General features: G+C 62.1%; 1 protein-coding gene across 9 annotated transcripts; it reads left to right on the top strand.

The window, feature by feature from the left end:
* Positions 1-853: 853 nt before the first annotated feature.
* On the top strand, positions 854-22930 carry TNK2 (tyrosine kinase non receptor 2). Of its 9 annotated transcripts, XM_068164014.1 has the most exons (18): positions 1737-2204; positions 4626-4751; positions 5181-5432; positions 11813-11990; positions 12159-12229; positions 13368-13580; positions 13670-13822; positions 13957-14234; positions 14310-14436; positions 14531-14677; positions 15024-15118; positions 17865-18059; positions 19527-19618; positions 20142-20186; positions 20484-21799; positions 22204-22299; positions 22389-22516; positions 22632-22930. In XM_068164014.1, exons 3-18 carry the CDS (start codon positions 5217-5219, stop codon positions 22636-22638), a joined length of 3357 nt encoding a protein of 1118 aa, XP_068020115.1. In that variant the 5' UTR covers positions 1737-2204; positions 4626-4751; positions 5181-5216; the 3' UTR covers positions 22639-22930. The 9 variants fall into 9 exon arrangements, with proteins under 9 accessions (XP_068020119.1, XP_068020115.1, XP_068020116.1 ...); XM_068164015.1 differs by lacking the exon at positions 5181-5432 and having other exon boundaries at positions 1738-2204; XM_068164013.1 differs by lacking the exons at positions 1737-2204; positions 4626-4751; positions 5181-5432 and adding exons at positions 7470-7629; positions 7768-8065 and having other exon boundaries at positions 19527-19567.
* Positions 22931-24789: the final 1859 nt, after the last annotated feature.

The raw sequence follows: 24789 nt of genomic DNA, 5'->3' as shown, positions 1-24789 counted from the left end.
AGTTCTTACAAAGCCGTGCTCCTGTGCGTACAGCAGGAGGGAGGTTGCTCTCCTGCCCCCTCAGGGCTGGTAACTGACAGCTCCGCTGCCATCCTGATGTGCAACAGGAAGTCCTAACTTCACCATGTTCCTTAAGAGTCTTCTCTCACTGCATGCAACGGCGATGAGAACTCTGTCAATGAGGTGAAGGAGCAGTATCTCCAAGCCCTCTGGCCATCCTTCTCCTTTGAGGGACAGGTCCTGTCTCCTGCCTCTCAGTCATTGCTTTGACCCTAAAGAGCCTGCAGCGTTGAGGTGTATGTCAGAAGGAGGATAGGATACCTTCCTTCCCTCAGCTGGGGCTGTGGCTCAGGACTTTGGGTAGCTACATCTGTCCCAAGAAGCCATAATGGCCTCTGCTTCATCCTTATCACTCATCAGCCCCTGGAGCACTCCTGAGGCAGGGTGCACATGGGGACTTGGTTACTGCTTGGAGTCTCAGCAAGCTTGGTGCAGGCAAAGGCTGCATCTCCAGCCTGAGATTGTGCTGGTCTGGGGCTTCAGAGTTTTAAGTACAACGGGCTTCCCCTGACCCTGGTGCCCATCTCACCTCCTGCTCTACAAGCACCGCATCCCATGAAGACGCACCCACTGTTTGGGATGGGAGGCATCTTGTCCAGCAGCCCTGGTCGGTCTTTGCAGGGTGTCCCGTCATAGCTCTGCTCCCTCCTCTTCCACCAAGGATGATTTACTTGTTGGAAGCACGTCGTTTCCCGCATCTCCCTGCCCAAACCTGGCGGGGCTCCTCCTCTCAGTGCAGTGGCTGAGAGGCCGGGCTGGGGCGGCGTGGGGCTCTGCTGCAGCCAGCCAGAGCCAGATCCGCCGGGACAGCGGTGACGGAGAGTGAAGGCCCTCCCCATGTACCGGGGGACAAGACTTCGGGCAGCTCCCTGGTAGGGCTGTGCAGGGTGGATCGCGTCCGGTGTCCCTGTCGGAGACCTGGGGCGTGGCGCTGCTGCGGGTGAGTTCGTCTGTCCATCCTCGCAGCCCACTCCTCACCGGTCGGTCCGTCCGCACCCCCTTCGCCGTTACGTAAAGCAGAGACGCGGCGCCTTTAAGAGTGAGGCCGGGGGGGCGGACCGGCGCGCGCCGCCCCGGGAGCTCGCGCCGGCGGCAGGAGGGTATAGAGTGGGGCGGCGGCGTGGCTGGGCTGAGGCTGCAGCTCCAGCGGCGCGGCGGAGTGGGCTCGGGGCGGCCCCCTAGGGGACTCCCCCGGAGTGCGAAGACAAGACCGCGTGCACCATCCGGGGACAGGGGGCAAGCGGGGCGCTGGGGGTGGCGGAAAGCGGGGGACTGAGCCCAGGGGTACCGGAGGGCGGCGGGGTGGCTCCAGGAGTGCAGGAGCAAGGAGGCTTCACTCAGGGGGTGCAGGAGGCGGGGCTGGGGCTGCTGCCCCGGGGCCAGGAGCTGGTGGCCGGTGACGGTGGGGAGGCAGGGGGCGGTAGGGGGCCGGGCCGGTGGCACTGGGTACCGCTGGGCGAGCGGACGGGCCTGCAGGAGTGGGGTGAGCGGCCCAGGCCGGTCACTGCCGCCGGCAGCCCTAAGCAGAGCGCGGAGCCGCGGCGGCCCCGGGAGCGAGGGGCGGCCCGTGCGCGGCGGCGGGCGCGGGACGCGGAGGAAGCGGCGGCAGGGGAAGCGGGGGGCAGCCCCGGGGCGCAGCCTGCGCGGCGGGCGCGGGGTGCGGTGCGGGGGGTGCAAGAGCACGGCCCCAAAGTCGGGCAGGAGCAGGGCCTGAGTCGCCGGGCGCAGCAGGAGCGGGGCGGGGGCCGGAGGGACGTGACTCCCCCGGCCCGCGCTCGCTGGTGGGTGCGGCGAGGCCGGCAGGAGGAGGGGGAGGCCCAGGGCGGGGTGCAGGAGGAGGGCGAGCTCTATCCGGGGGAGCAGGAGCACCCTGGCAGCACCCCTGGTCCACGGACCCCGGCGCAGCGCCAGAGCCGCAGGAAGGCTGCCCGGGTGTGAGGCCGGATCCGGTGTCTGCTGTCCCGCCGCTGTTCCCACCTGGCCGCCGCCAGCGTCGATCAGAGCACCCCGCCCCGGCGCACGGGAGGGTTCACGCATCCTGCCGGGCATGCCGGCTGCCCGGAGCTCCGCCGTGCCCGTCTTCTCTCTGCGGTGACGCTGCAGACCCAGCACAAGATGCGGTGGCAGTAGCGGTGAGCATAGAGGTAAGGGGCGAGACGCGACCCTGTGTGATGCAGAGAACGGGAGGGGGACTTATGGGTTTGGCACTGCGGCATTGCCCGGGTCGGCAGCTGCATGTGCCCGCTGCGCCTCGCTGGGTGCTATTGGCACTGTTCCCTGCAGCACTGCAGGCTGCCAGTGCAGCCATCGTGCCCAAGACCTATAGGACTGCTGAGCCCTAGTCTGCTAGGGTGGAGCAGTGGGGTCTGGTGCCAGTGGGTGCCCGGTGCCATTGAGCCCTCCCAAACCGCAGCGGAAGGCGGGGGAAGATTTTGTTTTTGTTCGTAGAGAAGAGGCGGCTTTGCTCTGCTCTTCCTCTTCCGCGGGTTCGTGGGAGCTCCGGCACTGAACAGAGGTGCCTTGTCCTCCCCGCCTTGGGGTGTTGTGCTGCTGCTGCTGAAACCTGGAGCAGCAAGGAGGTACAGGGGAGTCTCTGCCCACCAGCTCGGCAGGCAGCACCACAGCTGTGTCCGGCCCTGTTGTGGCAGGTTTTTCTCTGATTGCTCAGGACCCTCTGGGTGGTTTATGTTCTTTGTTGGTTTTTTGTTGTTTTGTTGTTTTTTTTTTTAATAAAAACTTTAAGATAAACTTGGTAAGATGGTAACTGACAGCTCGAGTGACAGCTTGGCTTTTCCCAGCACAGTCAAACCACTTGTCTGCTCTGCAAGCAGCTGCTGAGGATGGGGTTGTAGGCGGCTGAAGAAGCCCAGGCTGGGGCAGCGTCTCTGCCCACAGAGCTGCTGGGGCAGGGCTATCTGGGCAGGGCAGGCTGGGGCAGAGCCTGACGCTGGTGCTTCCCCACGCATTCACCTTCTTGGGGCCCACTTGGCACAGTGTTCCCAGGGTGCCCCAGTGCTGGGTTCTGGCATTGGCTCACTGCCCCACAAGGTGTGGGTCCTCCCTCATCGAGTCCTGTGGGCCTTGGGGATTGTGCGTGTCTGTGCTCCCCCCCTCCCCCTCTCCCTCCTTACTCAGTCCTTTGCTGAGCTGTCTCAAGACAAAGCCCTTGAACAAAGTTTTTCAGCACCAGGCCTTGCAAAACTGTACTTAAACCCAGGAGCTGCCTGGAGGGCTGTCTCTGAACAAGTCTGTACTGCCAGGCCCCTCTTTGGGATAAGGGTCTAGGAAAGCCCCTGGGTGCTGCAGGCCCTCCCTTAGTTCCCACCCTGGTCCAGCTGCCAACCCCATGCCCACTGCTTCCCACAGGGAGTGGGGCAAAAGCAGCCTCTACACCCTTGCCCTGCTGTGCCAAGGCCCAGGGGTGTGGGATGGGGGCTGTGCAGGCTGTGCAACCTGTTACTAGCCCCTGGAGCTACCTGGGCCTCGTTAGCCTGGTATTCCTTAGTGCAGGGTGTGGGCCAGACCTGACAGCAGGGTATTGTGGGTATGGCTTGGGGGTGGGGGGAGCTGGTGATGCCTTCCTCCTTCTCTTCCTCCTCAGGCAGCTGTCAGCCTGCAGTCCTGCCATGACTCAACCTCCCCTGGGGGAACATGGGGGCTCTTCATAGATAGACGAGCAGCCCTTTCATGACCAGAAACTGATGTGGGTTTGTAGCCGAGCCCTGTCCCAGCTACCCTGCAGACCAGACCGTAATTTGTACTTCGATTTCCCTCATGAGAGGCTCCATCCTGCCTCAGAGCACCTGGGTTTTGACTCCAGCCATGCCTGTGAGGAGTGGTAGCCAGCTGGGGCAAAGCATCTCGGGGAGCAGTACCGGCTTGTATGCAGCCCTGCCACATACAGCCCCTGCTAGGACAGAAAGCCTTTAAGAAGAAAGTCTCACTTCAGTCCTCTGCTGAGGAATCCCAGGGAGGGCACTGCCCATGTTGCAGCCTGGCTAATAAGCCTACTGACAATTAGTCATACTGGTGAGCAGATGTTGGATGGTCTGTCCAGGACACTGCTCTGATCTGATGCTGGGGTGGTAGGGGGTGGGGGTGGTTAAGCCTTTACTTCCACCCCCTTCCAGCTCTGAGAGTCCCACCTTCCCTGCTGCTAATGCAGGGGAAAGATGTGATGCAGATGTGACTTTATGCTTGTCTGCCTTGAGACCTGGCAAACTTGTGCCGGCTGCAACTAATGGCACATCTTGCAGTGGTGTGGGGATGGTGGTACTGCTGGCAGCACCTCTATGGTAGAGGGGGCAGTTGGACCCACAGTTCAGTGCATGTGATGGGGACCCTGTTCCTTGGCAGGTTCAAGGGCAAAGCCCACCTATGCTCCAAGGAGGTAGCAAGGCAGCTCCACAGAGGCACTTTCAGCTGCCTAGGCAGGATAAGGGATGGCCCTCACTGCAGGGAGGCGTTCCACCCCTTAGCGCCCAGGGATTCTGAAGGGTCCAGGGTGGGCAGATAGGTGCTGGGCTATGGGGCCCATCTGACCTCTCCCTCCCACTTTGCCCCAGGGGAACCTCGCAGCTGGTGTCACCACTGCTCTGCCAGCCCCATGGCTGAGCCCTGATGCCGTGCCCCCTCGCACACTGCCTGTTGCGCTGCAATACGACCCCCGCAGCACTGCCACCACGGCCCAGGTGAGACAAGTGTGGGGGGCAACAGGTGCAAATCAGACTTGCACTAGGGCAGGGTCGCAGTGTCCCTCGGCTCAGCAACACAAGGCTCAGTGATGCCAAGCTTGCTGCCCTCACTGGCACTTGGGCACAGAGCCAAGGGTGCACAGAATACTGCAGGTGCTGTGAGAGGTGTTGCTTTGCCTGCTTGTGACCCTACCTTGGTGTGAAAGCTCAAGACTCAGGTGGGAATCGCTTATAGGGTTGGCAATTCCTGCTTGTCCCATCTGTGCCAGGAAGCTGGGAGGCATAAGATGGGCTCAGCCCACCCTGGCTTGACCTGCAGAGGAGATTTAGCAGAGGAAAGAGGCTTAGGGAGGGGATTGGGGTTGCGCCAGGCTCTGTCAGGGTTGGGGGCGGGGGGGCCCACTCGGCTGCATCTTTTCTCCCCAGGCAGCCACTGCTGCGCACAGGGGTGCGGACTGGGGGATGCTCCGTGCTGGTGGGCAGGATCAGGCCATAGGGCCAGGCTCTGTGAGTCCAGAGGTGGCACTCAGGAGGAACCTCGCACCTCGACCTCCCCGGCCACCCCTGCCACAGGGGTCACCAGTCCTCCATGCTGGCCCCCCAAGACCCCCATCTTGCCCAAGCCAGCCAAGCAAGCTGCACCAGGTGCCAGCACCGAGGGAGGCAAAACATCCACTGGTATGAGGTCCTGGAGGGCAGGGAGGGATGTGGGGTGGTGCAATCCAGTGAGGGCCTGTGATGGTCCCCAGGGAGCTGAATGGTGGCAGCATCCTGGGGGTAGGCAAGATGCAGCTGGCAGACCTATCTCTAATGGGAGCAGGGTGTGTTTGTATGTGTGGGTATGCGTGTGCCCGCGTGCCTGTGCCATGGTGCCTGCGCCGGAGAGTGTGTCACAATTTGGGGCCACCCCCGGGGCCCTGCCAGGGCTGAGTGACCCAGCCTGGGGTGCTGCCGTGGCTGGTGAGATCACTTCCAGGTGACACGGCCACCAGGAAGGTGGCAGGCCGGCTGTGACAGCAAACAGGGTGATGTGCTGAAGGTGAGTGGGGGGTCCTATTCTACTCTGGGAGCTTGTTTGGGGGACCCAGTATTTCCTTGGGCCCTCTGTGCAGGGCGATGGGCACAGAGCACAGGGGATGCTGTGGCCTAGGGCCTCAGGTTTGTTGGGAGGGATGTGGGGGCAAGCGTGCTGTCCCAGAGGGCTGGGGAGATCCATCATCCCCGTGGAGGGGAGGGACACCCTGTGGTCAGTGTGAGTCTCAGCGCCTGAGGGAGCAGGGTACAGCATGCCGCATCCAGCAGCTGTCATTGTGGTGGGAGCGCCCCCTCCCGCCCCCCTGGAAAAGGAATTGTAGGCAGACGGGTTGGGCGGCATGGCCCCCTTAGAGGGTACCTCTTCATCTGGATTTCAGCTGAGCCTGAGGCTGAGCAGGAGGGACCCGACACGTGGAAGGGTGACCCAAATCTATGCCCTTGTCTGTAGGGTCAGGAGTTGTCCCCGCTCAGCTTGGGGAGCCCAGAGCATCTCTTGCTGGTCAGGCTGGCAAGGGTTTCGGTCAAGCACAGGGCAGCCAGGGCCAGAGGGAAGGTGGCATAGCACGTGCATCAGTCACCATCCTGTGGCATGCCAGCGCGGTGACGCCGGCAGGCCATGTGCGGGGGTGGCCTGCTGCTCCCACGCCGCAGGCTTGACCCGCCTCAGCTCCACAGCTGAGCTCACCTCTGTGGTATGGCAGGAGGAGCCATTGAGGGGCTGACCCTGCCAGGGCCCCTGTGTCCCCCAAACTGGGGCAGGTGCTCCCCAGGATTAAGGGTGTTTCTCCAGGGGGGAAAGACATGGGGGAAAAGGGCAGGATGAGCTTGTACCCCCTGCCCTGACACAGTGACAGTCTGGTGTCGCTTCTTATTTCCCCCACCCCTCCAACCCCCCCCCCCCCCCCCCATCCCCTAGCAGTATCTTGGAGGATGAAGGGGTGTAGGTGTGGGGGAGTAGCAGGGGGAATCACAGGGGCACTTCTGGGGCTCAGAATGGGATATCACGCCCTGTGACATTGGCACGAGGGACTGATTGGTCCCTGGGGGTGTGCCGTGTGCTAATTGACAGGCAGGTCCCACCGGGCTGCAGGATCCCACCCTGATTTCGCCCTGTTTATAGCTCTGACCTGGGGAGGGGTCAGAGAGGGACAGTGGCCGGGCAGTGTTGGGGTATGGGCCAGTCCCGATGTGCAGCTCAGGGGTTCCCCATCTGGAAAGATGGCTCCCAAGTGCCACCTGCCCCTGCTGGTGGCTGTGCCTGATGCAGTGCCTGGGAGAGCCCTAGGAGACCCGCAGGTCCTTGTGAAGAGGTGGGGGCCAAGGATTAATCCTGGAAAGCGTTCTCCTGGTGTGCCCACCTCGACTCTCATCCCGGCAGCGCCCGCTGGGGACTGGCTGCTTTCCCGGCCCTGCTGTGCCTGCGCCAGCGCTGGCCGGGCCGCTGCGGAACAGCAGCCATCTTTCCAGCGCATCCCATCCCCCTCTGCGGCGCGGGGAAGCAGGAGGGATGCTGGGGATGCTGTCAGCCCCGTAGCACCCCCCACCCCTCTACAGGTGCCCAGAAGGGGGGTACGGTGCCTCCTCACTCGCCCGACATTCCACAGAGCCCTGGCTGCTGAACCATGCTCCCCCCTCCTCCTCCTCCACCCGGCTGCCTGCTCCGCATCCCTGCTGACCGGCAGCACCGTGATGGGGTGGGGGGAGAAGGGAGCTGCGAGCGCGCCGCTGGGGTTGGCAGCGATGCCACCGCCTCTCGGCTCGGGTGCCGACGCGGGGACAGCGGGCAAGCAGTTGGGCTGCTGAACCAGGAGGAAGACAGCCATGCCAGGCTGGGATTGGGGTGAGGATGGGCGCTCGAGCGGCTGCCTCCCCTCCCCCCCTTCTCTTTTCCCCATCACCTCTGCATCCCTCCATTTCCCCGTCCCTTCCATCACCGTCGCGGTCACCTTCACCCTCTTGCTGTTTTCCGGAACTGCAGCAACTTTCTGCCATGTGATCCCGAGCCGGGCTCCAACCCTCGCCACCCCCAGGCAGGCGCGGGCGGCTCCGCGGAGCCCCTCGCTCGTCACAGCGCCGCAGCCGCCACCGCCGCCCCAGCCATGAGCGAGCGATGCGACTACCAGCGCCTGAGCAGCGCCGAGGAGGAGGAGGAGATGCTTCCCCCTCTGCCCCACAGCTTCTCGGACAGCACCGGGCAGCGGGCCCTGCGAGCAGGCAGCGGGCATCCCATGCCATCCCCCCGGCTGGACATCGCCCCGAGCATGCCATGCCGGCGGGTCAGTGCGGGGAGAGCAGGTGGGGGGAAGTGGTAGGGGGTACCCGGCCAGACTGTCTCCAGGAGGGGCAGGGTCCTGCTGTGGGGCATAGGTCAGTGGCTGGCATGGGGCTGGGGGGGTCCGTGCATGGCATCCCTCCTCTCCCAGCGCTCAGTTACCCTGTGGTATCTGGTGTGTTGTGGGGATGGCAACTCCTGCACAAGCTGCATTCTGGTCCCAGCCCATGGGAGTGGGACTGCCTGTTCCTTTCTGATGAGGACACTTGAGGCATAGAGGAACAGTGTGTGGCAGAGTGGCTCAACTGGGCCCAGCGTAGCTCTGGGGAGGACGCAGTGTCCAGCACAGGATGGTGGAAGGATGCAGGTTGCCATCTGCATGTGGAGTTGTCAGGCTGTGGGCGGGACTCGGTTTGGAGGGGATAAGGAGCATGTAGGTACATGTGGAGGGTGCAGCTGCGTCAGGATGTAGGGCTACTGTTGGAGTATTATTGTCAATAACTGAGGACCGTTTGGCCATCTGTGTGCCAGCTCGGGTGGGTGCGCATGGCCGTGCATGATGCTAAGCAAGTGTGGAGGCAAGCCACGCCAGGGGAGGGCAGCCGTGGGTGCAGAGTGGTGCAGGCGGCACCAGGTGTGCGTCAGGTGGAGGCAGGGGAGTGGGCCAGTGGGTGCCGCCGGCTGCGTGGGGCCAGTGGGTGCCGCCGGCTGTGCGGCGCCAGTGTGTTTGCGCACGTGCGGCCAGGCGGGGCGGTAGCTGCGGGGGTGCGCGGAAGGTGACGTGCGCCTGGTGGGCGGCTGTGGTTGTGCAGGTGGCGGGAGGTGCGCGGTGTGCTGGAGGCTGAGCCTGTGTGGTCCCAGGGTGCACGTGAGAGTCGTCACTGCCCTTGCATGAGCCTGGGTGCATGTTGGGTGCATCCCTGGGGCTTGCGGGGTTGGATGTGCATGACGCTGGGGCACACGGCTGGGGCAGTGGGGGTCTTTATCACCTGCCGTGTCGTGGGGGCTGGGCGGGGAACTGTGACCCCTCCCAGAATGGGGGTGGTCCCTGTCAGGACTGTGCTTGCCCATCTTGGAGACAAGGTTGTGGTGTTACACCTTGTACCTGTGGGTCTATCATGGAGGGGGAAATGGAGGCATTGAGCCCCCTGCACAATGGACAAGCCTGGATCTTCCTGCTCCCGTTTGGAGACCAGTGCTCCCAGTGCAGGTGCTGAACTGGGCAGCCTCCCCTGGGGTTTAGGAGGTGATCTGGGGTGCAGGAGGCAGCACACCACCCCTGGCGGGTGCTAGTATCAGCTGAGCAGGATGATGCACCACTGCAGGGCAGGGAACCCCCTGCATCCCCAGTGTCCCCTGGCCCAGAGAGGGGGAAGTTGGCGCGTGGCAGAGGTTGGTGCCGAGGGCACCATGCCCGGGTGTTCCCAGTCAATGGGCTTGTTGTGCCGGGTGCTTGTGCTGCTGGGTGCCAGCTGGGATCTCGGGGGTGGAAGCCACAAGGGGAGGCTCCTCTGCACCTGGGGATGTGCTCCTTCCAGCTGCCCCCTCAATACAGCGGCGGCTGCAGTTTAAGGGGGGCGTGCTGGCGGGGGCCGTAGCAAAAGGTTGCTGCGGGTCTTTCCTCTCTCACGCCGCGACTGCCGGCACGGCCAGCTGTTCTCCCTGGGGAGCCCATGGGCGGTCACCAGCGCTGGTTTTGGGTACAAGCCCTGCCAAGGAAGGGGACCGAGCCCCAGGGTGCTGGTGGCACCCCATGGCAGAGTCCTACGGGAGCTGGCAGCTGGGCAGCGGGTACTTGTGCTGAGCCAGACGCTCCCCCCGCACTGCCCATTCCCCTGGCATCGTGCCTGCGGCCTCGGTTTGGGAGCAGAGAGCCGGATGTTTCCTCTCCCTCCCTCCCACCCTTCCCGCTTCCTGGGGGGGAAACTGAGGCCCGGGAGCGTTTCCCAAGGCCGGGGCGAGTTTCCATGGAAATGGGAGCGAGGGTCCAGGCTCCCAGCTGCCGGCGCCCGCCGAACAAGGGAGAAAGCGGCACATTGATGGGAGCCCGGCCCCCTGGGCGTGCGTCCCAGCCCCAGCCGAAAATAACCCCTCCCGGGGAGCGCTGCGCAGGCAGCCAGCCGGGACCGAGTCCCGCTGCCGGCCGTAGGTCCCCAAGAAACAGCTCCAGCCAGGGTGGGTAACCTCCAGCCCTGCCGGCCCCCGCCCCGTTGCGCTGGGGAAGGGGAGGGCCGGCCGGGAGTGTTGAGAGCCGGACGGAAGGAGGGGGAGAGCCGCAGCCTGTGTCCGGCCGACGGACGCCCCAAGCTCTGCTGCCTGCTCCCGGGGGTATGTGGGGCAGCCGGGCCCGGGGGGGCATCTCTGTAGCCAAGCTGATGGGGCTGCGGGTGCCCCGACTGCACTGAGCGGGCTCTGTCGTGGGACGTCAGCACTGGGAAAGGGACATCAGCGGTGCCAGGGGCCGCGGCGGGCAGCCAGGCAGGATGCGACGCTTCCAGGCTTTGCACCGATCCTTCCCCTTCCTCACCCGCTTCCGCCTCTACCGAGTAAGTGCCGATCCCAGCCTTGGGCAGACCCTACACTGGCTGTCATCAGCCCTGTCCCCGTTGCCTGCAGAGAAGGGACCGGTCGTCCCCGGTCAGCTGCGGGCACACGCCAGAAGCCGGCGGTTGCTCTCGCCCCGCGTGCCCCCGTGCGCCCCCGTGCCCAGCTGCTGGCCGCACCCGCCGTATTTTTAGCCCAGTGCTGAGGGCTGTGGTGTGGTGACAAGGGACTTGAGTGCGGAGGGCGAAGACGCTGGGGGCCACGTCGTTTCCTTGGGGAGAGGAGAGGATGGAGGGGCCTGCCCTGTTGTGGGGCCAGGATCAGGGGTCCCACCTTCCCTTCAGCTCTCGACAGCGGGAGGCAGAGCCGTGTCCCTTCCAGGAAAAGTGGCAATGAAAGTCGAGGGCTGGGACAGGGAGCAGGCATGGGGCGTGGTAGAGAGACATGTTTAAGAGGGTCAGGGGGAACTGTAGGTAAGCCCTGGCCCCATTCCCTCCCTCTTCCTGCTCTCACAGAGCTAGGAGGGTGATGTCAGCAGTGTTGACCTGTCCTGTGCCTCCACCCCGGGGCACCAGGAGCCTACGGAGACCCTGATGTCACTGTCAGGCCCCTCCCTGGTGGCTGACCAGCAAGGGAGGTGCCACCACCTGTGGCAAAGGATGCCTGCTGTGGATCTGTGCTGTAGACCAGCCAAGTATGCTGGTATGATAGAGTGGTGGTGCTGAAGCAGCTATCCTCTCCCGAGTCAGTCCCTCCAACTGGGCAAAGGCAGCCTGGCAGGCATGGGGCCAGATCTGGGGTGGCCCGTGTGCAGCCGCAGTGTCAGACTATTGGGTGCCTCTTGGCTGGGAGCTTCTGCTGGCCATGTACATCTCATGTCCTGTGGCTCTGCTTCTTCTTCTGCCTCTGGCACTGTTGCCTCAGAATGGGCTATGCTGGAGCAGAAGGGTGGGTTGGTGTTTCTGTCAGCATAGCAAGGCAGAGCAAGACTCCCTGCCTGTTCTTGGGGGTCCTCATGGCAGGGTACTTATCCTGCCCCACCCAGGGAGCTGAGGACAGGTTCAGGAGATGAGTCCTGCTAGCATCCTTCATGCCCTACCCGGGCAGCACCACATCTTCCACTCAGCCTCTGTGGGCGACTCCTCTGGCGGGGTGGGGGCAGCAGGGAGCAGAGGGTCCCCCCTAACCCGGTGCAATGTCCCAGCAGAGGCTGAGCTGTAGCATGCAGGCGGAGGAGGGGACGGACTGGCTGCTGGAGCTGCTCACTGAGCTGCAGCTGCAGCAGTACTTCCTTCGCATCCGGGACGAGCTCAATGTCACCCGCCTTTCCCATTTTGAGTATGTCAAAAATGAGGATCTGGAGAAGATTGGCATGGGACGCCCTGGTACGTACATCCCCCCTTCACACACATCCCCAGACCTCTCCCTATATCCCCAGACTGGCTGCACAGTGTCTTCTAGAGAGTCCAGAGAAGCATGCAGTCCATGAGCCTGGAGGGAACCCCCACTGTATGCTGGGTTGATGACAATACCTGTGTCCCTGTGTCTTGCAGGCCAGCGGAGGCTATGGGAAGCAGTGAAGCGGAGGAAAGCCATGTGCAAGAGGAAATCCTGGATGAGCAAGGTAGAGATGAGAGGGGGGCAGATGTAGCAGGGAAACTGAGGCAGGCAGGAGGAACTGGACCTATCTCACTCTTTACCCTGGTGCCTGGCTCTCATGTCACCAGTCCCCAGGGGCTGGCAGGCAGATGAGCAGAAGTCCCTGCCACTCATACCCTGCCTGCCGCGTGGCCATGGACTCATGGATCACTTCATGGCGGAGGACAGCCCTGCTGCCCTGGCATTTGAGAAACTCGTTTCCTTTGTGTTATTTGCCTCTTCGCCATGAAATGCAGCCAACAAGCCACAGAACCTTTGCATCTTTCCCCAGCCACCTATGTGGGCACAGCTAGTGGCAGAGCCAGGGAGCTTAGCATACATACATATGCCCCTGATGCCATCCCATCCAAACCTGGTGCTGCTGCCACCTTGGCACCCCTGAGCACCATGTACCCCCAAAAGAGCAAGGCACTTGCCAGATAGGTGCTGGTTGTGGCTTCTCTGAGTGACTTGGCTGGGCTGGGTTGGGGACAGGGACAGGCTTTTAATAGAAGGCTACTCTGCCTTGCACTGCGCACAGAAATGCCACCTCCCACCCCAGGCACATGCTGAGCCCAGGCCCCATGTCCCCTGCATGGGTCCTCTCTGCCAAGGCTGGGATGGACTTCATCCAGTGGGGCACATCAGCAGTCCAGGCGCATCACTGGTCCCAGCTGTGAGAGAGGAAGAGAGAGCCCATCCATGTCTCCTCTGTGCTGGCAGTGGTAGCAGCTCATATTGTGCTGCTGCAAGGATGCGTCACCACACTTTGCCCAAGCTGGAGATTTCTCTTGGCTTCATGCCCAGGCACATTGTGTGGCCACAGCCTGGCCAAGGAGCGCCCAGGGCCCTCTGGCTATTGGCCTAGTTTGCTGGAGCTGCTGCAGAGCTGCTTTGGGGCTGCTGTGAGAGGCATGACCCCTTTCCTTCATATAAATCACAGCTCAGTGTGCAGGCAGCTAGAGTGGCAGAGCCTTCTCCCGCAGCCAACCTGCCCTGGGTAGTCACTAGTTAGAAGTCATCATGCCCCCCAGGCAGGGGTTCATCCTGATGCTGCTCACTCACAGATCCAAGAGCTTGGAGCATCTCTGTGCTCGCTTCTCACCTGCTGCCACGTCCCGCAGGTGTTCAGCGGGAAGCGCCCTGAGTCGGACATGGCACCTCAGCCCCAGAGCACCTTCCGCAAGCCCCCCACGCCACCACCCCTTGAAACGGGGGGGCAGCACTCTCTCACCTGCCTGGTGCGGGAGCGAGACCTCTCCCTCTTTGAGAAGCTGGGCGATGGCTCCTTCGGCGTCGTGCGTCGCGGCGAGTGGTGCACACCTGCTGGCAGGACGGTGAGGGGCTGCTCGTGGAGGGAGGGAGATGGGCAGTGGGACCACCCCGGGAGAAGACACTTTGGGGCTCATCCCCGCTTTGGCCGTAGCTGAATGTGGCGGTGAAGTGCCTCAAGACAGATGTGCTGAGCCAGCCAGAGGCACTAGATGACTTCATCCGGGAGGTGAATGCCATGCACTCCCTGGACCACAGGAACCTCATCCGCCTCTATGGTGTGGTGCTCTCCCACCCCATGAAAATGGTGAGTAGGGGGATGGAACTGAACCCAGTGCTGCCCTGTGGGGGGTCCTACATGATGGGGCATCCCTAGTGGAGCATGAGAAGGTGGGACACCAGCCTGATCAATCTGCTGTCCTCTTCTCATGCATGGCTCAGGTGACGGAGCTGGCCCCTCTGGGCTCCCTCCTGGACCGCCTGCGGAAGAACCAGGGCCATTTCCTCATCTCCACCCTCTGCCAGTATGCCATCCAGGTGGCCAAGGGCATGGCCTACCTGGAGTCCAAGCGCTTCATCCACCGTGACCTGGCTGCCCGCAACATCCTATTGGCCTCAAATGACCTGGTCAAGATTGGGGACTTTGGACTGATGCGAGCCTTGCCCAAAAATGATGACCACTACGTGATGCAGGAGCATCGCAAGGTCCCCTTTGCCTGGTGAGCCCTGGGAAGCAGGGGACCTGGGACTGGAGCACCCATGGTTTCCTGATGCTTATATTCTTCCCATCACAGGTGTGCTCCTGAGAGCCTGAAAACACGCACCTTCTCTCATGCCAGTGATACCTGGATGTTTGGGGTGACCCTTTGGGAGATGTTCACTTATGGGCAGGAGCCTTGGATTGGTCTTAATGGCAGCCAGGTGGGTGCACAGCAAAGACTTGCTCCCCCACACCATTACCCTGGCAGTCCTAGAGGGGACTTGGGACCCCCTGACAGCCCTTGCTGTGCCACAGATCCTGCACAAGATAGATAAAGAGGGTGAGCGGCTGCCACGACCCGAGGACTGTCCCCAGGATGTCTACAATGTCATGCTGCAGTGCTGGGCGCACAAGCCCGAGGACCGACCCACTTTTGTGGCCCTGCGGGACTTCTTGGTGGAGGTGGGTGAGCAGGGAGTGGGACAGGGACCTCTGCAACCCTTCCCACCAGCTCTACTTCAGTGTGACCAGAGCTGAGGCACCACTGATGGAGGAGAGGCTTGGGAGGCTCAGGCTAGGCAACCCTGCAGGCTGGGAAGTAACAGGCTGTGACAGGGTCACAGCAGGAGGACCCCAGGTGCCACCTTCCCCAGGGGTGTCACAGCTGAGGAAGGCCTAGGAGTGATGATGCTGTCTCTTGCCTGCTTTGGGGGCTCTACCCTGCATGGGGCTGGGTATGGCATAAAAAGTGCAGGAATCCATGTAAGGGGGCTGTGACCCCTGTCCTCACTCCACCCCTTCCCCCCAGGCTCAGCCCACAGACATGAGGGCACTGCAGGACTTCGAGGAGCCTGACAAGCTGCACATCCAGATGAACGACATCATCACGGTCATCGAGGGCAGGTATTACACAGAGGGGGGTGGCAGGTGTTGGAGGGGGGCACGGACTAGCTGTCGGCCTGTGTAGGTTCAGGGGACCCCATGAACAGAAAGAGTGTGCTCACTGGCAGAACAGGGATGGGGAAGGGGGGCTTTGCACCCCCAGCACAGCACCGGGGGGCTACCCGGGTGTGAGAGGGGGAATACAGGGACACAGGCGTGCCTGCGGGCAGTGTGGCCCTGCCTGCACCACCCGCCCCTGCTGACTCACCCCGCTGTGCTTCTGGGTTTGCCCTGGCCTTGCCCCAGGGCCACTCCCTGCTGATACTGGTGGGGACGTGCCACCAGCACCACGGTGACATGACCTGTCACCCTCTGCGTTGTAGGCTTGGCTTCTCGGTCCCTGCCAGCCACTCGGAGGCATAACCACCCCTCTCTGCTGCCCCTGGGACCTGAGAGCACCTTTGGTTCCCACATCTCCATCCCCCTCCAACGGGAACAACGGGGACTTTAAAGAAGCTCGGTGTCCCTTTGCCCCTCTGGCACACAGGAGGCTGCCTCGCTCCCCAGTGGCCTCGGGAGAATGAGACACGGGCTCTGTCCTTTCCTCATCCCGTTTCCCCCGTCCAGGGGCCGGGTCCCCGGGGTTAGTCACGGCCCGGAGGTGAATCAGGCCGGATTTGTGTGTCTGCAGGGACCGGCTTTCTCCCGGGCCGCCGCAGCCGCCGTCAGGGATGACTCTTGCCCAGGGTCTGGCGGTTTAATTGCAGGGAGGAGAGGGGAGGGGAAGGGAAGCGGCGTCGGCGGAGGGAGGGAAGGAGGGAGGGAAGGAGCTGCGGAGGGCGGCGCGGCCGCGCCAGTACGTCTGCATCGGCCCCGTCGCCGCATCACGGCCGGGCCGGGGGTTCTCTTCCCGCGCCCCTCCCGCCCCGCTACCGGTCTCAGGTGAACCGCAGGACGGGGGGTTCGGAGCGCGACAAGGGAAGACGCGGCCGTGCTGGGGGGTGCCGATGGGTCGGGGAGGGCTGGGAGCGCGGTGGAGCAGGGATGCAACTTCCCCTGCCTCAGTTTCCACGGTGGCCCCCACGGTGGGCACGTTTTGGGGATGCTGAGGCCGGGCTTTGTAGCCGGGGGTTGGCAGGAGCCTCAGCGGCTGCCAGTGCTACCAGACGGGGCACTACCCTCCACATGCCTCAGTTTCCCCGCGGGGCAGCTGCCCCGCATCGCGCTGCCGGCGGGGCTGCCTGGGCAGGGAACTGGGGGGGTGAGGAGGGGGGCTCCTCCCAGAGGCTGCATCCGGCCCCGCCGAGGCTGCCTGGGGCACGGTAAACACCCCCCACCCTTTTTCAAGCCCCTGCCTGTCCTTCGGTGGTGCTGGGCTTGCGTACGTGCGTGTGGGCAGGGGCAGGGACCTACCTGAAAGCCCCTCGGGGACGCAGCCGGCCGTGGGAGGCTGGGGCTTTCAGGGTGGATGCCAGGGCAGAGCCTGAGCGGGTCTGTGTCGGGGGTCTGAACCCGGATCTGGTGGGATGTGGCTGGTCAATGAGGGAAGTAGAGGGGCCAGCCCGGCTGCAGCATCCCTGCGGAGGCATGCGGAGGTGTCAGGGCGCAGGGAGGGCGAGCAGAAGGGCCTCCCGGTGGGCAGGGCCGTCCTGCCCCTCACCCAGATCCTCCGTGGGCGAGGGAGAGTGGGCAGTACCGGCTGGGCTCTGCCGAGGGGTCCCTGCAAGGCAGCAGGCTGGCAGCGAGCAGGGAAGGTAAACAGGAAAAGGGCTGAGCTGGTGGCCGGGGGTGACTCACAGGTGACTCCAGGAAACCGTGGGGCCCGTGCCAGCTTCGCCAGCCTGGCACACCACATGCTGCCTGCCGCCCCCCGCTGGTGCCTGCCCTGCCTGCGGGATATGGGAGACCCTGAAGTGGGGAGGAGAACGACATGGTGGGAGCAGGGATGGGGGTTAGGCTCACAGTCATACCCCCCACTTTGGTTTGGCACAGGCTGGGTGCAGGTCCTTCTTCAGGTGCTCATCCCTGTCCCCCTGCCTGCCCTGGTTCCCCTTGGCTGGGTGATTGCCTTGTCTCACCCTGCAGGTAGCCACATCCTGGTGCAGGCAGGCAACTCCTGATTGATTCCTGGGATGCACTGGGCTCCCCAGAGGACTGGCATCCTGGCCACATTACCCACATGGCAACAGGAGGTTTTGTAGCTTGCCTGCCCGTCTCCCACCATCCACACCAGCTTGCACTGGGCTCACCAGCAACTTAGGAATTTAGGAAGTGTATGTGAGTGAGGGAGACTCCCTGTCCCCCACCATGCCCCCTTTCCCTTCCAGTTTCCTCTGGGGGACTGGGATGTTTTTGAATGCTCATCAAGAGACACCACGCATGTCTCTTGTGCCATCCCACGCAGTCCTGCTGTGGGACCAGCAATGAGCAGCTCAATGCAGACATCACCCCAAGGCTCCTGCATAATCTGGAGCAGCTGCGAGGAGGAGGATGAAGTGGCTCATCTTTTTGGGTGCAAATGGGGAGCTTTGTTCCCTACCACCCACAACGCCTGCCACCTGCCTGAGCAGGGGCCGTGTAGGGTGGGAGGCAGGGCATGCCATGGTGTAGGGTTGGGATCCTGGGCACCTGGGTTCCTTTCCCAGTTGTGCCACTGCCTGCCTGCGTGGCCTAGGGCAAGTCATCTCACCTCCTCCCCTGTCACCGGGGCAGGCGCGTGTCCCTTTCCCATCCCCTCACCGGTAATGAGGTCCTTTTTATTCCTTAGGGCTGAGAATTACTGGTGGCGGGGTCAGAATAAGCGGACCCTAAAAGTGGGCCAGTTCCCCCGAAACACGGTGACCTCGGTGGCAGGGCTGTCGGCCCACGACATCAGCCAGCCGCTTAAAAACAGCTTCATCCACACAGGCCATGGAGATACCAACCCACAGCACTGCTGGGGGTTTCCTGATAAAATTGATGAGTAAGAAAACTTTCTGTCTTCTCTACATTCCCTGCCTGCTCCCTGCCTTTCCTGCTGTCTGCCAGGCATGGGAGTGAGCTGTGGCTTGGTTGCCCCCCACCCCCTTGAAGCATCTCTTCCCCTCTGCTGTACTGGAGACTGGGTAGAGTTTCATGGCTGTACTAACTTCCTCACCTCTTCTGACTAATGGGATCAGGGACATGGGGGGCTGCTGTGCTTCTGAGGGGCTGCTCTGGGGAAGGGGGAGCACCTTCTCCTAGCCCTACAGCCCCTCGTGGCTGTTCCAGGACAGGGGGACATCAGTAAGTACCACCCCGGAGGTGGCCACATTAAAGCTTTTGGGGTGTCCTAGGGCTACTAGACCTGCACCTCTCCACACAGAAGCTATGGCAGGGGTGCAGACCAGCACTATGCTTTTAATGACATGAATTCTCTTAAAAAGCAAAATATGAAAAAAAAACCCACAAGCCACCAAAATGCTCTTCTTTTTCCTCCTCCCATATTCCATCAAGAGAGACCGTGGTTGGTCTTTGAAGGGGGAAAGTTGGGTGTCTGCACCTCAGTGTTCTAGCTGAGACTGGCTGTGCTCAGCACGAGTGTTAGACGTTGAGGAGTGGTGGGTGCTTTGGCTCAGGGCAGGGGGCATGTGAGTTCTCCAGTGCTGGGCTTGGGAGACATGGGAGAGTTGGGAGGGGGTGGCAGGATAGGATTTCAAAGCCTAGAAAGCTCCCACTGCGTAGAGCCAGCTCCCACATCAGCCTCAGTGCATCTTCTAGGATCATGATCCTCACTGCTTTTGATCATCCCAGCCTTGGGGTAGTTCTGCCAGTGCCCTCAACCCCCGCCTGACCCTCGCCTTGGTGCCCTGTGTCACTGGCTGTGCCAGCAGGCTTTGGAGGGCCAAACTAAGGCACCATGCATGCGGCCCTGGCTCGTGCCCCAGCAGGCCTCCCGCGCCCCGCTGCGTGGGCATGGATGCTGGGTAGATGCTGCCTGGGCTGCCGAGAACGCACCAAGCTCGGCACACGCCCAGGCCTTCGGGCTGCGCCGGCTGCCTGCCTCCCCATGCTTGGCTTGCGATGGCTCGCCCAGGCCCACCGGCATGCTGTACCGGAGTGCCGTGCCCTGGGCACAGTGCAGCATGGTGCTGTGGCACTCTGGTGCTGTGAGGGTGTCCCAAGCACCACACCCTGCACAAGTACCCTGGGCACGACACCCTGTTTGCAATCTCCTGTGTACAGCACATCGTATACAGCTAGAGAGGGTTGGGTGATGCTGGGACAGCGCTGGGCTCTGTGCTGTAGCATTGGAAGCCTCTGGGGTGCAGTGCCCTGATGCTTGTGTGGATGGTACTTGTTGGGTGCATGGTGGAGGGGCTGTGGGGTGTTCTGAGGGACATGGTGTGGGAGTGAGGGTCCCTCATGGCCCCTGCTGACCCACAGGTACTCTTCTCCTTTTTGTCCACAGGCTGTACCTGGGAAATCCCATGGATCCTCCTGATATTTTAGGTGTGGACCCCAGTGCTGCCAGACCAACCCAGCTTCCAGGCAGGGCTAAAAGTGAGCAGCTTTTCCCCTCCCCCTCCCCATGGGCTACGTGAAGCCCCCATGTCTGTGACCTGCTGCCAGGGTGATGGGCTGAACCCTCTCCTTTCCATCTCTCCACTGCCACTTGCTTTTTGCAGACCTGGGGGGAGCTGGCATGATGGGACACGTTGTCACCTGGCCATGTGCCACTGCTAGCAGTGTAGGCGGCCAGTGGCTCTGCCTGGCTGGACTCTGCCCTGCTGCCCTTCGTCCGCGTCCCTTGTCCTGTCTCAGCCTCCCACAGCTGGGCTCCCTGGTACAGGGAATCTCAGCAGAGCTGCCACGGGGAGGGAGCTCAGCTGTTGTGCGTGTGCTGCAGCCCTCCTAAACCTGCAATTTCCCTTTGCGGGAACTTCCCATTGGCATCCTCCCTGCACCCTGCAGAGACAGGGGACTCAGCAATGCATGCATCTTGCTCAGGAGCACCGCAGCTGCCACTTGCTCTGCTCACTCACCTCTTGCCTCCCCTCCTCTTGGGCTCTCTCTTCTCCTGCAGGGCAGCCGCCTCCGCGCCCGCCTCAGCCTACCGTCCTGCTCACCAGTAAGTCAGGCATTTTCAGGTGCTGCTGTCCTTCTTTGTGCACCCTCCCTTCTTCCCCCCTGCCTTTTCCCTCTTAGATCCTTTTGCCCCCTTCTGCCCCCCTTGCACCTATGGCTGGTGGGGACACAAATTTGGAACAGTGGCCAGCCTGGAGCAAGGGGCAGAGTGCCTGGTGTGCATAACTGCACCCAAGGGGCAGGCAAAGGTCACTGAAACGATGGGGCAATTTGAGGGCTTGGGAATGCACCACAGGGATAGGCACCAGGAAACTCACCTTCCCTCTCCATGCCCTCCTAGAGCCCTGCTACGACCCAGTCAGTGAGGAGGAGGAGGGTCTGCCTGGGGGTCTCCGGAAGCTCTGCTTGAAGAAGCCAGGTGCAGGGAAAGGTCTGCGGCCAGTCAAGCCATCGGCACGAGTACCAGGCACCAAAGTGGGCGAGCGGCAACCCAGCCGGCCCCTGAGTGAGGGACCAGGGGGCGGCGAGGTAACCCTCATTGATTTTGAGGAGGAGGTGCCCCAAGGTAGCCCATCACCAGTCGGGGAGCTGACGGCTCCGTCGTTGGCTAAGCTGGCCATGGAGGCCTTCTCCTTGCTGGACAAGACCCCCCCACAGAGCCCCACGCGAGCTCTACCCCGGCCCCTCCACCCCACACCGGTGGTGGACTGGGATGCTCGCCCCTTGCCCCCACCACCTGCCTACGATGACGTAGCACAGGACGAGGATGACTTTGAGGTCTGCTCCATCACCAGCCCCCCAAGTCGAAGGGGCAAGACCAACTACGGCTTTGTGGATGAAGGCGAGCGAGCACCACCGCTGGAGGACAACCTCTTCTTGCCCCCCAAGGAGACCAAGCAGCCCAGCCTGACGCAGACCACTGAGCTCTTTGAGGAGCTGCAGCAGGAATGTATGAAGAGGCTGAATGTCCCCCTGGGACCGGCTGCCCCCACAGATGACAAGCCCCAAATCCCACCCCGAATCCCTATCCCACCCCGGCCCCTACGCCGCAATGAGCCTGGGCGCTGGTCGGGGGAGCTTTCTCCAGCCTCAGGGGGCGAGGAAGATCGGCCTCCCCAGATTCCCCCTCGGGACCCACTGTCACAGCCCACCTCCCGAACACCCAGCCCCATGGCTCTGCAGGTGGGCTCCCCCCAGCAACGTGCCACCCTCTGCTCTTACCTTTCCACCTCACCAGGAAAGCCGATGCCCACCACACAGAGCTTTGCCCTTGACCCCAAGTACGCCACCCCCAAGGTCATCCAGGCACAGGGCAAGGACTGCTCCAAGGGACCTTGCATCCTTCCCATCGTGAAGGATGGGCAGAAGGTCAGCAGCACCCACTACTACCTGCTGCCTGAGCGTCCTGCCTACCTGGACAAGTACGAGAAGTTTTTCAAGGAGGCCAAAAGTCCCGAGGAGGTTCCAGCATCCCGCCTGGTCACCACAGCCACCGTCCGTCCCATGGTGCAGCAGCCGCCACCAGACTGCAAGGCCAACTTCTCCTCTAACAACAGCAACCTCGGGCCCAAGTGCCTGGTGAAAGCCTCCTGCGGCCTTCAGAAGATCGTCTACGATGGGCCAGATGGCTGCCGCTTTACTGATAGGATCCGGCTGGTAAGCAGAATCCCCAATACCCATGGGCCAGAAGGGACAAGGTAGCCATGGGCGCAAGAGTCATCCTTACCCTGTGCCTTGATTTCCCTGGGGGTGGCTACAAGGGCTGCCCAGATGTGGTGAGGGACATAAGCATCACTGCAACTCCAAAATGGGGATCACCCCCCGCTTTTATCCCGGATTAGCCCTACCCACAACCCCATGGAGGAGGGTGGGAACATGGCTGTCACTGAAGTCCCCCAGGCTCTCTGGACTGTGTTTGTGATGACCATGACTTTGTACTTGAGCCAAGGAGAGGCTGAAAATCTCTTGGCATAGGGACAGAGCCCCAGTGCCCCTGCTCCAGCTGCAGGCTCCCCACTGCCCAGGGGTGGTGGCAGGCACTGACCACAAGCTTCTCCCAGGTGCAGGATACAGTGCATGGTGTGACCACTGAGGAGTGCCAGGCAGCCCTGCAGAACCATGGCTGGAGTGTCCAACGAGCCATCCAGTACCTGAAGGTACTATATGCCCCCATACCCCAACCCTGGCTCCCCTGAGATTGGTGGCACCCCTGTCACTGCCCTTACCATGCCATGTCCCTTTGCAGGTGGAGCAGCTCTTCTGCCTGGGGCTGAGGTCCCGTGCTGAGTGCCACCGGGTGCTGGAGATGTTCGACTGGAACCTTGCCCAGGCCAGCTCCCACCTTCTTGAGCCTTTCAGCACTGCCCGCCAGAAGTAGGGGCATAGATGTTGGGTTTTTTTGGGGGGGAGAGTGGTGTCTCCACCCTACACTGCTCTTGGCCAGCTGACACCATCATCTCTCCTCAGTTCATGCCCTCTTTTCTTACAGGCGGTGACAGCGGGGATGGGGCGAGCTGCATTGGATCAGGAGCAGGCATCTCACCGTGGCTTCATGCACCTGGTGCCCACCTTCACCCACAACCTGCTGCTGGACTCTGGACTGAGCCCCTCAGAGGGATGGGGACACCTCAAAAGGGAGCCTGCCCAGCTCCCCAGACTTTGCCAAGGTGCCTGCACCCTGGCATCATCAATGGACTCCGTCCCCTGGCCCCTTCTTGAATTGTTTTTGTAAAGAGAAATGTAATTTTAATATATATTATATATATATAAAAACAAATATTCTATGGAGAGGAGGAAGGTGCTGGTGGCTGTCTCCCAGGTTCGTCCTTGCCAGCACACAGGGACAGGCCCTGTCTCTTAGGGTGTCAGTTCCTCCCCGCAAGCAGCCATGACTCGCAGGACCTGCTGCAGGGCTGTAGCCCACGTGCAGGCTGTGTGTATGGTGCCCAGCAGGCACTGGAGACCCCCAGGAAGCTGTATGGCACAGCCACCTATAAACCCTACTGATGATAGCTCCCAGGCTCTTTTGAGGCACAAAAATCTCCCCATCTGGGGCTGCTGGCATTAGCTGTTTGCTGCTGTCCTTCTCCCAGGCCCAAAGCTCAATGGGTGGATGTGGTTTTGCAAGCTCCAAGTGGGCAGTGCTTTCCCGTGGCAATGTCCTTGCACAGAGGAACCCCCTGCAGCAGGGCCCCCGTCTTGCTCCCTAGGACTCAGCTCCCAGCTGCTGCCTGACTCATGCCTGGGCAGGGAGTGGCAGGACCTGCGTCGTGCTCCAGCCCACGCGAGGGGCGTTGTGCAACCGCATGCCACCACGCCGCTGCAGCCAGGTGCCGCTGGGGAGGGTGAGGGGCTGGGCCCCATGGGGTAGCAGGCTAGGTGGTAGACCTAAACAGCCCAGGTCCCCAAAATGTGTGTCAGAGCCCCTTACCTGGGTTGCCTGAGGCGCCACCTTGCAGCAACATCAGGAAGGAGTCTCCATGCAGGCGAAGAAGGATCTCGGTGGCCAAATCCACCAGCTCCATGAGCGTTGGTGTTACCTAATACTCAAGGTGCCCTCTGCTTTCCAGCTGGTGGCTCAGAGCCACAAATACAATGAGTTGTGTGGCTGGAGGGGTTGTCTTGACATGGACTCTGCTTGTCTCTGGTCCCCTGCCACTGGGGTGGATGGTACTTGGTCACATAACTTTTGTGCCATGTGCCCCTGTGGTTCTGCTTGTCTCTGGTCCCTTGGCCTTCCCTGAGTGTGGGGATGGGGCGGTGTGCTGGTGCTGCTGTGGGCACAGCCTTGCACAGGTGCTTTGGACTCTCTCAGTGCCTCAGTTTCCCCATCTAAGGTGCAGCTATCGTAGCATGGCACGCATGCAGGGTGGCAGTCAGTGAATCGAAGGCGGCACAACACCTTCACCAACTTCATTTCCCCCTTTAAGTGATCCTGGAGCTGGGCTAGGCCCCAAGAAGCAGCAGATGTCCTTGCAGCAGTGGACCCAATGGGTCACTTTACTTAGCTGGGTGTGCCTGGCCTCTGTCCCTGTTGGAGGATGACCTGCAACCCAGGGTGATGCCTGGCCCTGCCAGCTGTGCGGAACAATCCCCCCTGGGCCAGACTTGCATGGGCGTTTGCATCGATGGCACAGATAACCCCTGCACGCAGGCTCTGGGGGTGGCAGTGCCAGGAGTGGGGCTGGGGCTGGGTTAACACGCAGGACCCCGAGGCAGCAGCAGGAGGCTGCTCCTTCCTTCTTCCTCCTTGGCAGCAAGCCAGCCTTTGCTGGGGGCTTATCAGATGAGCAGCCGAGTGTGGCAGGGACCTGGCAGCAAATGGGGGGGGGCAAATAGGGGGTGTAGGGCCCAGGCCCAGCCCACCCCTCCCAGAGGTGCTGGGCACCCTTGTCTCTACATGCTGTCTCCAGACCTTAGGATTGGGGACCCCAATCTTGGGGACTTAACTATGGGGTCACCGTAGGGAGAGCCTTAAAAATCTCCCATGGCAAAATGGCTCTCCCTCACCACCACTGAGTCCCCAGGAGTGGGCTGTCCCTCAGTATCACTGGGTCCCTAGGATTGGGAGGTGGCCACCTGCATGGCAGGCTTCGAGGACAGGGAGCCATCAGTGCCCCAGGCAGCACACGTGGTGTCCCCACCCC

The sequence above is a fragment of the Melanerpes formicivorus genome, unplaced genomic scaffold (assembly GCF_026170545.1).
Source record: "Melanerpes formicivorus ecotype bairdi unplaced genomic scaffold, bMelFor1.0.p_v2 SCAF_76, whole genome shotgun sequence".
Lineage (NCBI taxonomy): Eukaryota > Metazoa > Chordata > Aves > Piciformes > Picidae > Melanerpes > Melanerpes formicivorus.
This window is presented reverse-complemented; position numbering and strand designations above follow the sequence as displayed.

Coding starts and splice junctions, on each gene's coding strand:
- TNK2 (XM_068164014.1), top strand. CDS start 5,217: ATGCTCCGTGCTGGTGGGCAGGATCAGGCCATAGGGCCAGGCTCTGTG. Junction 5,433..11,812: donor GGGAGGCAAAACATCCACTG/GTATGAGGTCCT, acceptor ATGTCCCAGCAG/AGGCTGAGCTGTAGCATGCA. Junction 13,823..13,956: donor TCTCCCACCCCATGAAAATG/GTGAGTAGGGGG, acceptor TGCATGGCTCAG/GTGACGGAGCTGGCCCCTCT.